The following is a 12,054-nucleotide window of genomic DNA, read 5'->3' on the forward strand; positions in this document are numbered from 1 at the left end:
GGGCCCATAGTGCTCTGGTCAAAAGTAGTGTACTTTATAGGGAATAGGGTGCCATTTGGGATGCAAACACCACCAGCTACTGTACTATTCAGCTAGGTGCCGACTGGCCACCTGGGTATGATTTGATATGCAGTGTTTTCTCCTGCTCCTCTCTGGCTGTTGTTGGTTAAATTAAATATTGAAATGGTTGTTGTATAATTCTGCCTAGGGTCACTGATTCTCCCTTGTCCTGAGTGAGACATCAGCTCTCCAACAACTGGTCCTAGGTTGCATCCAATGGTACCCTATTCCCTATGTAGTGCAATACTTTTGACCATAGCCCTATGTGTCCTGGTAAAAAGCAGTGCACTACATAGGGAATAAGGTGCTTGGGACCTAGATTTGCTCTCCAATCTTGGCAAGAAGGCTGCCCATAATTAATACACACGAGCAGTTTTGTCTGTAAATGGACCAAGTTATGTTACACTAACTGGAGTGTTTTTTTGTAATCATTAATATTTCATTTTCCAGTCCATTTTTTGGGGGGTAGTACAGTAGACAAGTAGCCTGGTCCCAGGTCTGTTTGTGCTGTGTAGACAACTCTTTCCAGTGGCTGTACAGCACACAGCACAAACAGATCAGGGACCAGGCTAGAGTTGGCTACAGAGCACAGACGGATCTGTACCGAGTTTGATAAATGCTGTTCTAGGGCTGTGAGTGAACCCATGTCCTCATAATAAGCTATTTGGCACCATCTAGTGGATTAAAGCCTTCACATCTTCAGTACAGAAATGCAACCAACTCCGGCAGCAGTGGAGGCTGTGGGAGGAGCTATAGGAGGACAGCCTCATTGTAATGGCTGGAATGGAATCGCTGGAACGGAGTCAAATACGTGGTTTCCATATTTTTTATGTGTTTGATACAGTTAAATTATTCCATTCCAGTCATTACAATGAGCCCATCCTCCTACAGCTCCTCCCATTAGTCTCCACAGCCCTGCAGTACTTCCGTACTCTAAAATAGTGACTCACAAATAGTGACTCACCTGTACATGACATCCATATGGTGACAGTAACTTAACAAACATAATGTACACTCAATAAAGCTGTCATCAGCCCTTCAATTAATAGGGTATCAGGTGACAGAAAAACATTGTATAGGTGTCTTTAAAAAAAATGAAGCCTTTCCTCTATATCAGGTGTAATATTTCAGAGATGTTGCTTTAGGTTTCAGTTTGTGATGTGTCTCTGACACTCATGCCCTAGGGACTGTTCTCTGGGAAATTCACCCAGCATCAGGTAGGGCTATGTCCCAAATGACACCATATTCCCTGTATTGTGCAGTACTTTTGACCAGTGCATAGGGACTAGGGAGCCATTTGGAACGCATCCAGGTAGAGTGAATCCAAAGACAACGCCAACCACCAATCATTATCTGCCTGGCAGCATTATAAGACACACACACACACAAACACACACACACACACACACTTTGGTGTGATTTATTTGATGCTCCTGATGGATCTGTTAGCCTCTGGTGATGGGAGTGCAGGGGAATCAATGTTCTTTAGGAAGACAGGAAAGGGAAGGATAGTAGTCCAGCACAGGATTCAAAACACTGCCATGTCTGTGAACATTGTGACCTCTATGTAGACAGATATTTACCAAAGGTAAGCTACTGTAAAAAATAAAACTGACTTATTAAAGACATTGGAGAAAGTATGTGAGCTGCTGCTGGTACCACTATTTGCCAAAAAGTAATGGTACAATTTAGCTGAGGAAAGACAAAGTAGCTAGTTTGATGTCCTTTGCACTTTGACAGAGGTACTAGGGCTATGAAAACATGTATCAGGAAAAAAGGTTGCAAGGTTTTTTGTTTTTGAGGTTAATGTTTTTATTTTCTTGTTCATATCTCCTAGCACTTCTTTCAATTACAAAAGTAGAAACAGAGTGTTTGCCGTAGCCTACATCCTCACTTCAGTTGTTGTGAGGAGGAAATTCAGCAGGTCTTGGAGGGAAGTCAGAAGTTGAAAAAAATGCTTCTTTATTGTTATTTGATTCAATTTATTTCATTCAAGACGGAATTATGCAGAATGCAGTTACATTTAAACAATACTTTAAAACTAAATTGTTTTAAGTAAAAACAATGAATTTCGCAGCTCTGCAGGTTTAACAGTTAGAGATGGAGGCTTTTATATTACAGTGACCTTAACCCAACACCTAGCGACCTCATCAAGGGGTTCGGACCTCTTGGCGTAATGGTTAAGGTGTTGCCCTGACAAACGCTGGTTTTGAGTCCTGGTCAGAGCTACCCCTGGAATTTGCTACCTTGGTGTGGGATGGGCTAGAGAGGTGTGTACATGCAAGGGACTCGGTGTAGAGAACCGTGGGGACATGCTCTCCTAAAGGAAGGGGGCAATGTAATGATTTAACACAACACCTTGCAACCTTATCAAGAGGTTTGGACCTCTTGGTGTAACGGTTCAGGTGTTGGCTTGACAGTTGCTGGTCCAAGGTTCAAATCCTGAGCCAGTTGCTGGTCCAAGGTTCAAATCCTGAGCCAGTTGCTGGTCCAAGGTTCAAATCCTGAGCCAGTTGCTGGTCCAAGGTTCAAATCCTGAGCCAGTTGCTGGTCCAAGGTTCAAATCCTGAGCCAGTTGCTGGTCCAAGGTTCAAATCCTGAGCCAGTTGCTGGTCCCAAGTTAAAATCCTGGTTGGGGCAACTACCCACCTGAATTCACTAATATATTTACTCATGTTCAGGGACCAATCACAACGGGAATACAAAACAACATGTGATGTTAATGAAGTTCAAAAATCTCATAAATTGTTTTTAGAGGTAAACTGATCAATAGATTGTGGGTACATCGTGTTGTACTTTTCAATGGAAGGAGGTAATTTAGAAAAAATATATATAACATCCTCCTTCATTTCTCTATCTGTAAAACCCAACCCTGGCGAAGGCTAAGGGCCAAAACACATTTACTCTTAACAATTAAAAATCAGTTTAATCAATGATTGCTAATATTCAGTGAGTCTTGTTGTATTGTCTATCCTACTGGTAAAAAATGTTTTACAGATTATAGGCCGATTTCTTCTATACATAAACATTATTCCATAATACGACCCAATCCAAACAGCAGGTGGCAGTACTAGTATATTAATTGTTTTAGGCTTGTGTTTTTCCTTCCCAAACACTGAAAGGGATTACCTCATAATCAGGGAAAACCCTGTTCATGACGCCTTGTGCTCGACAGAGGGCTCTTCGCGGTGCCACATATCTCAGAATACAGCAATTCCCCCTCCTGGGCTTTTACGGCTCTATAACGCATACAAATGACATTTTTCCACCGAACAGTTGATTTTGATAAGCGCACCAACTACTAGAGCTGTCTATTATACTTTTTAAGAAGAGAGAGAGACATAAATGTTGATGTCCACTGACAGCAAGGCTGTTGTCGATAATACTTGAGCCAAACTGCAACGACTAGAAAAGGTCGTTTTGAAAGGATAGTCTGGATGGAAAACAAGGCTCCTGTCCTTCCTCAAGAAAACTGACAAGCAATAGTCTGAATTCAAGGTAACCTGGATACATAACATCATGTTGTTACAATGTAAATGTTACAGATTAGCTGTGCATGTTGTTTGGACGCAGCTGTTACGTGTTGTTACAATGTAACAACACATATCGAGGCAGTCTGTGCTCTGCTTGCGTCAACGGAATGTTAATTTTGTTTGGTTTATGATGTGTTTTGCGTGTGTGGTCTGCTTTTTGTATTTTTTAAATGTTTATAAAGTATTCTTATATTCCCTTAAGGGATGTAGGCTATAGGCTGTCATGGAATGGTTTGTGAAGTAGGAAACTGACCTACACTACAATGATGTCTGTGGAGGTAGGCTGCACATACACTTAACAATTCCCAGCATGGCTCTTATCCGATTCAGTAGATCAGGGGTATTTACTTGCACAGGGACCCCTCCCAGACAAACAGGTGACCAGGGACCCGTCCCAGGCAAACCAGCGACCAGGGACCCCATCATACCTTAGCAAACTATTTTCTCATCATCAAGTGAATGATAATGGCAAGGAGAAATAATCAACATTTTTAAATAAATAGATTTGGTACATAGTTTTTAATTATCTTGACATCCTGACATTATAATTGGAAGAGGAAGTATAAACTATAACATAGCCTAGTAGCTAGAAAGATACACTACATGAACATAAGTATGTGGACACCTGCTCATCGAACATTTCATTCCAAAATCATGGGCATTAATATGGAGTTGGTTCCCCCTTTGCTGCTATAACAGCCTCCACTCTTCTGGGAAGGCTTTCCACTAGATGTTGGAACATTGCTGTGGAGACATGCATCCATTCAGCCACAAGAACGTTAGTGAGGTCGGCACTGATGTTGGGCGATTAGGCCAGGCTCGCAGTCAGCGTTCCAATTCATCCCAAAGGTGTTCGATGGGGTTGAAGTCAGGGCTCTGTGCAGGCCAGTCAAGTTCTCCCACACCAATCTCGACACACCATTCTGTATGGACCTCGCGTTGTGCTCATGGGCATTGTCATGCTGAAACAGGAAAGGGCCTTCCCCAAACTGTTGCCACAAAGTTGGAAGCACAGAATTGTCTAGAATGTCATTGTATGCTGTGGCTTTAAGATTTCCCTTCACTGGAACTAAGAGGCCTAGCACAAACCATGAAAAACAGCCCCAGACCATTATTCCTCCTTCACCAAATTGGCAGTGGGCACTATGCATTCGGGCAGGTAGCGTTCTCCTGGCAGCCAAACCCAGATTTGTAGGACTGCCAGACTGTGAAGCGTGATTCCACTGCTCCAGAGTCCAATGGCGACGAGCTTTAGACCACTCCAGCCAACACTTGGCATTGCACATGGTGTTCTTAGACTCTAGGTACAGCTGCTCAGCCATGGAAACCTATTTCATGAAGCTCCCAACAAACAGTTCTTGTGCTGATGTTGCTTTCAGTGGCAGTTTCAAACTCGATAGCGAGTGTTGCAACTGAGGATAGATGATTTTTACGTGCTTCAGTACTTGGCGGTCCCGTTCTGTGAGCTTGTGTTCCTACCACTTCACGGCTGAGATGTTGTTGCTCCTAAATCTTTCCACTTCACAATAACAGCACTTACAGTTGACCATGGCAGCTCTAGCAGAGCAGAATTTGACAAACTGACTTGTTGGAAAGGTGGCATCCTATAACAGTGCCACGTTGAAAGTCACTGAGCTCCTCAGTAAGGCCATTCTGCTGCCAATATGGAGATTGCATGGCTGTGCTCAATTTTATACACCTGTCAAAATGTGCCTATTCCGTTGTTGCTGGCGATATTCATAAAAACATTGAACAAATAAATAAATGATCACTTTAAAATATTGTAGAACCCCTGCAGTACCTTGACCCCCGGTTGAATACCCCTGCAGTAGCTTGACCCCAGGTTGAATACCCCTGCAGTACCTTGATCCCCGGTTGAATACCCCTGCAGTACCTTGACCCCCGGTTGAATACCCCTGCAGTAGCTTGACCCCGGTTGAATACCCCTGCAGTACCTTGACCCCAGGTTGAATACCCCTGCAGTACCTTGATCCCCGGTTGAATACCCCTGCAGTACCTTGACCCCGGTTGAATACCCCTGCAGTATCTTGATCCCCGGTTGAATACCCCTGCAGTACCTTGACCCCGGTTGAATACCCCTGCAGTACCTTGATCCCCGGTTGAATACCCCTGCAGTACCTTGATCCCCGGTTGAATACCCCTGCAGTACCTTGACCCCGGTTGAATACCCCTGCAGTACCTTGATCCCCGGTTCAATACTCCTGCAGTACCTTGACCCCCGGTTGAATACCCCTGCAGTACCTTGACCCCCGGTTGAATACCCCTGCAGTAGATACTTTTTTGGGGGGACTCATAGGACATCACCTCCATGGCAGCACAGTGAACCCACCTATTTAATTGTGTCAAACTGTTCTTGAATAACACCCTTGTTTCTTCAAAGGCAATGTTTTCTTTTCCCTATTTTTTGTTAAATACTCTTTGTTAACCATAATATCAGTCAGCAATTGAAGATCAGGCCAAATTAGGTTTTTTTCATGTTGTTGTGAATATGAATTGGCAAGCCTAATGAGCCTATGTAGGATCATGTCAACCAAATAGTTCTGCTGACGTACAGTAGTGGGCATTGCTTGTATAACCCTCTGCAGGAGGTGATTCATGTTTTGTAAATGTACAGGCTTAGTGCCGTGGGCTTTGGCTTGTTCTGGCCTTATATGATGAGAACCAGTCTGAAAGAAAGTAAGGATGTGTCCCAAATATCACTGTATTTCCTACATAGTAGTGTACTACTTTTGAACAGAGCCCTATGGGCCCTAGTCAACAGTAGTGCACTGCACTATAGTGAATAGGGTGCCATTTGGGAGCTACCTTCCTGGAAGTTTTCACTCCAATCTCAACTGTAACTAACCTGACTCAGCTTATCAGCCAGCTAATTATTAGCTTATTAGGGGGCGGCAGGGTAGCCTAGTGGTTAGAGTGTTGGCTAGTAAGCGGAAGGTTGCAAGTTCAAACCCCTGAGCTGACAAGGTACAAATCTGTCCTCCTACCCCTGAACAGGCATTTAACCCACTGTTCCTAGGCTGTCATTGATTTGCCTAGTAAAATATAAATAAAACGATTTGGAGTTGGAGTGAAAAGAGTTGGAGAGCCCTGGGCTAGAACATGGTGATTATGGTGTTTTCCCTATGGCTATTTGTCATTCTTACCAGTCCAGTCACTCACAACCAGTGGATCTTTACAAGAGGAGATACATTCCTCAAATTAGCCTCATTGTGTGTGAGCCACACTTAATTGAACACTTAGGAAGTTTGAGGTAAAATAGTGCACTATTTAGGGAGTAAGGTTCCATTTAGGACGTGATTCGTCATTATATCATTACATCATGTCCCACCAGCCAGTGAGGTAACACAGCCCCTTACATTGTATGGCCCAGTGGGCACACATAGCATAGCTTCTGAGTTAGAAGGCTCCTTCAGAAGCTCACTGTGATCAGACAGGCCTAGAAGTCTGCAGACACAGAAAAGCCTCTTGACCCACCAGCCTAGTCTGACTGAAGGTATACTGAAGGTACAGCTGTCCAACCAAGTCTTTGATATGGGATTGTTACTCCAGTAGCAGCAATGACCCAAATATTGTAACAGTTTAAAAATATATATTAATATATATCTTTGCACAGTATTTAGATCCTGAATTGTCTGAAAAAACTCCATGATACCTATAAAGCAAGCAGATCCATTTTTACCTCATGCTCACCTTACCTATCCACAGCTCCCATTGGGTTTGAACATACAACTACTGTGTGCCCCCTCTCTCTGAATCCCTCTAACAACCACCACACAGGTCCAGAACCTAGCTCTGGTCCAGGCTGTTATGTACAGCTTGCTGGCGCTGAAGGCTCCTAGTGCCCTGGACCAGAGCTAAGGAGAACCATTCTGGGTTGAGAGTGAAGGAGAGGGCAAGGTGCAGCTGGATTAGTGTAAATGGAGCTGAAGAATGTTTCTTTCATGAGTAGTGAGACGGGCCTGTAGGCCAGGCCAGGGTTCCAGTGCTGAATCCAGAACACTATGTGCCTGCCAGGCAGCTGGCTCCCAGTCTTCCTGCCCACAGCATAGCCGCACAGTACACTCTGCCCAGGCCATGCTAGCCACAGCCACACACAGAGAGGTTTGTCTGTCTGCAGACAGCAGCAACCTGCTCTCTCTGCCCAGTGCACTGCCCTGTCAGGACAGACCCGTAGATAAAAATCCCAGAGCTGGCAGGAGACCGCTCATTCAGTAGAAAGCCATACGGTTGGTGTGGTTAGATGGACAGCACTGTTAGCTTTTGATGTGGTACATTCATATGAATGGTTTAGGAACTAATCTCTCGTGACGTGAACATTATTTGGTTCTGGGTGCCAAAATTAGAACAGGTTCTTCTAGCTTCTATCTCTGTTAGTTACCTGAATTCTGCATCTGAGATCAGAAGTGTTCGTTCTAACTAGGACCGGGTCTACTCCATAGCTGTGATGGTACTTCAAGGGTAAGTCTTCATAAGGATTTCTGTCTGATCAATGTATGATCAGTTCAGAAGCATTGATTGTATGTGTGGTGATGGTGAATGCTGATATATGTGGTAATCCAGGAAATGTTAAGAGATTTCATTTGTGTTCTATTCTGCTTTTACTCTGTTGTTCTGTTAGTGAACCTTGTGTCCTCTGGTAGACTGGAAGTCATTTCAGTCACATGTCATGCCTGCAGGTGGAATGTGATGGGCTTAGTCCCTAATTTGTATTTGTATTTGTTAAAAGTAGTGCACTATGTAGGGAATAGTGTGCCATTTGGAACGTAACCATGGTGTCAGACTTTACAAGTAAACATGGTAAGTGTTCGCAAAGTAAGTCCTCTAAGCATCTTAAGATGTCTGTGTGACTGACTGTGAAGAAATCCATTGGAAAGTGAGAAATCCACCCAGCCCACGCCAGCTGTTGAATTTGTGATTCATGTCAAGTTCAGCTTTAGCTCATTTGCACCTAGCAAACTTTTGTCTGACAGTAGGCTACATTTATATACACTGATAGCAAAGGCTTAGCTCACTGTTCAATCTGCATTCAGTGATGAAATACACTAAACCATTCTCCATGTAAAGGTAGTGAAAACATTGCATCCCTTTATAGTCAGAGTGTTTAAAAACCTTTGTTTGGCCATAAAACACTGTGTCCTCATTATCCAATGGCCATAAAACACTGTGTCCTCATTATCCAATGGCCATAAAACACTGTGTCCTCATTATCCAATGGCCATAAAACACTGTGTCCTCATTATCCAATGGCCATAAAACACTGTGTCCTCATTATCCAATGGCCATAAAAGGGATTTAGTTCAAATATACATTTTCATTCCATGGTGTGTGGCCTCTTCCATCTCTAGCAGTAACCAGACAGGAAGACGTTGAGTCACCTGCTTGCTTCACCATAACAAACACCGCTATAGGACATAGCCTATATTCTTCTGATTTGATTAGGCACCTTGAGAAAACACAAATTGTTGGGGATTGTAAGTGATCACTAATCCCCCTTGATCCCCAACCAAGCATTAATCTAATCTGGTGATCACTAATCCCCCTTGATCCCCAACCAAGCATTCGTCTAATCTGGTGATCACTAATCCCCCTTGATCCCCAACCAAGCATTCATCTAATCTGGTAAGTGTTTGTGTCCAGCTAGCTAAGTGGATCATGTCATTCACATGAAATGACATTCCATCTGATAGAGGCTCATCACTAATGTGGCAGTAGTATATGGAGTATCTATTGATCATAGACATGCATGTACTCATGTATATACTGTACATGCATATGTTTGTGTTTACTGTACAGACTAATGCTACACCACTGCTATTGATTCCTGAAAGGGGTATCTGTATAGGGTTATATTAAGGCATTTCCCTATCCCCTTCCCAATTCCAATCTCTAAATACTGTGAATTTAAGTGAACTTGTCTTTCAGCTCTCCTAGTAGCCTCACCATTGTATGCCCCCCCCCCAGCATGCCTATATCCTGCCTGTGTGAATGGGGCCTTTAGGATTCAGCAGGCAGGGTGCCAGTTGTGTCTCGTGCCAACAACAGGAAATGCTGCGGTTTCCTCAGGCTGCTGTCACTTCCTTTCCTTGGCTCCCGGGTCCAGGACTCAGTAGAAGGCTACGGTGGCGTCCCAAATTGCATCCTATTCACTATTTAGTGCACAACTTTTGGCAATAGGGTTCTGGTCAAAAGTAGTGCACTATATAGGGAATATAGGGTGCCATTTGGGATTCAGACTATGTTTGGGGCTGGGCTATAATCTTGGAAAGGATAGAATAGGAATGAATCCCTTTCTAATGTTATCACTTCATTGTAAACAGTACTGGAGAAGAATACATTTTAGATGAGAAGAGCATGTTTGTTTAGAAATATAGGCTGAGCACTGAGCACAAAGGGAGGAACAGTCATATTTCATCTTGTGAACTGAACAAATTTTCTGTGTGTCCAGAATGGCACCCTATTCCTTATATAGTGTACTACTTTTGACCAGACACCTATTGCATATTGCAAATTTGATTTGATTTGATTTGATATTGGTATTGGTCAAAAGTAGTGCACTAAATAGGGAATAGGGTGCCATTTGGGACGTAACCCCTATACCACTGCCTCTCCTCTCATCCTGGGGCCAGCCTGTCACTCACTACTAACTCACTGGCTCACGTCAATGTATTATAAACACATACTGTACTGTGTTTCTTAACTGTACCTCTCCCTTTTCCCTCCACTCCCTTTCTCGTTTCCTCTAGTATTGTGTTCTCAATTTAATGTTTCAGCTTGCTCTCTCCTCCCTCTCTATTTCCCCCTCTCCCTAGCATGCAGTACAGTAGTAGTGTGTATTGTACCAAGGCAGAGCAGATGGAGCAGTGCTGTTCCTGGTGTAGGGAGGGCAGGTGATGTAATCAATGTAACCTCTCTCTCTCGCGCACTTTTTTCTCCATCTGTCTCTTTCTCTCTCACTCCATCTTTTCCTCTCGCTCGCTCTTTCTCTCTCCCCATAAGTCTCTCTCCATATTTCTCTATCTCCCTTGCATTCTCTTTTTGTTTCTCTGTCCCTGTATGTCCCTCTATAATTTCTTCAATTCAAAAGGCTTTATTGGCATGAGAAACATAGTAGGTACACCACCCTGTTCACAAAAATGATTCGCTCCTACAGACAGTGAGTCACGTGGACGTGGCTTGCTATATTAAGCAGGCATCGAGGCATTCAGTTACTGTTCGATTGAACGTTAGAATGGGCAAAAACAAGTGACCTAAGTGACTAACGGGGTATGATCATCGGTGCCCGGTGCGGCGGTTCCAGTATCTCAGAAACGACCTGCCTCCTGGGCTTTTCACGTACGACAGAGTCTACGGTTTACAGAGAATAGTGCAACAAACAAAAAACATCCCGTCAGCAGCAGTCCTGTGGGCAAAAACAGCTTATTGATGAGAGAGGTTGAAGGAGAATGGCAAGAAACCTGCAAACTAACAGGCGGGCCACAAACAGGCAAATAACAGTGCATTACAACAGTGGTGTGCAGAACGGCATCTGGGAATGCAGAACTCCCCGGTCCTTGTCACGGATGGGCTATTGCAGCAGACAAACACACAGGGTTCTACTCCTATCAGCTAAACACAAGAAGAAGCAGCTCCAGTGGCCACAACAAAAGGGGAGACCACACATTACTTAAATGTAAAAAGGAACACATTTCAACTAAATAATAAATACAAAAATGTTGTATGGTGAGAACAGACCAAAAAAACAAAAGGTGGTGGAAGCCAGCATGCACATCCACCCAGACCAGAGACAACACGGTTCATGAAGTGCTGGAATGTTGCAGGTGTATTATGCAAACTAAAGTTCTGTTCAGACACTTTGCGCACCACCATGAAAGGACCCGTGAAATTAGCCTGAAAAGGAGAACCTACAATAGGTAACAGAGCTAAAAACCTCGTCGCCAGGGCTAAATTGTCTATGTTCAGACCGACAGTCATAAATATTCTTCATCTTTACTTGTGTAATTTGCAGTTTGTCTTTTTCAATTTCACTAGTAGACGGCAGTCTATTACAAAAACCATTGACATAATCAAGCACATTTCAAATCAAATCAAATCAAATGTTATTTGTCACATACACATGGTTAGCAGATGTTAATGCGAGTGTAGCGAAATGCTTGTGCTTCTAGTTCCGACAATGCAGTAATAACCAACAAGTAATCTAACTAACAATTCCAAAACTACTGTCTTATACACAGTGTAAGGGGATAAAGAATATGTACATAAGGATATATGAATGAGTGATGGTACAGAGCAGCATAGGCAAGATACAGTAGATGGTATCGAGTACAGTATATACATATGAGATGAGTATGTAAACAAAGTGGCATAGTTAAAGTGGCTAGTGATACATGTATTACATAAGGATGCAGTCGATGATATAGAGTACAGTATATACGTATGCATA

General features: G+C 43.3%; 1 protein-coding gene across 3 annotated transcripts in view; it reads left to right on the plus strand.

Moving 5' to 3' along the window:
• The first annotated feature begins 3,221 nt into the window (after positions 1-3,221).
• The window catches only part of LOC112249979 (probable E3 ubiquitin-protein ligase RNF144A-A), a 52,683-nt gene continuing 43,850 nt past the window's right edge, over positions 3,222-12,054 (plus strand). The window contains exon 1 of one of the 3 annotated variants that reach the window (XM_024419761.2): positions 3,222-3,558. Coding sequence is in view for 2 of the 3 variants with exons in the window: in XM_024419760.2 (XP_024275528.1) it covers positions 8,059-8,072 (14 nt within the window). In the remaining variant the exon portion in view is untranslated. Of the gene's footprint in view, positions 3,559-7,762; positions 8,073-12,054 lie in introns of those variants that run through there. The other 2 variants (XM_024419760.2, XM_024419762.2) reach the window with 2 other exon arrangements.

The sequence above is a fragment of the Oncorhynchus tshawytscha genome, linkage group LG05 (genome assembly GCF_018296145.1).
Source record: "Oncorhynchus tshawytscha isolate Ot180627B linkage group LG05, Otsh_v2.0, whole genome shotgun sequence".
In the NCBI taxonomy this organism is placed as follows: domain Eukaryota; kingdom Metazoa; phylum Chordata; class Actinopteri; order Salmoniformes; family Salmonidae; genus Oncorhynchus; species Oncorhynchus tshawytscha.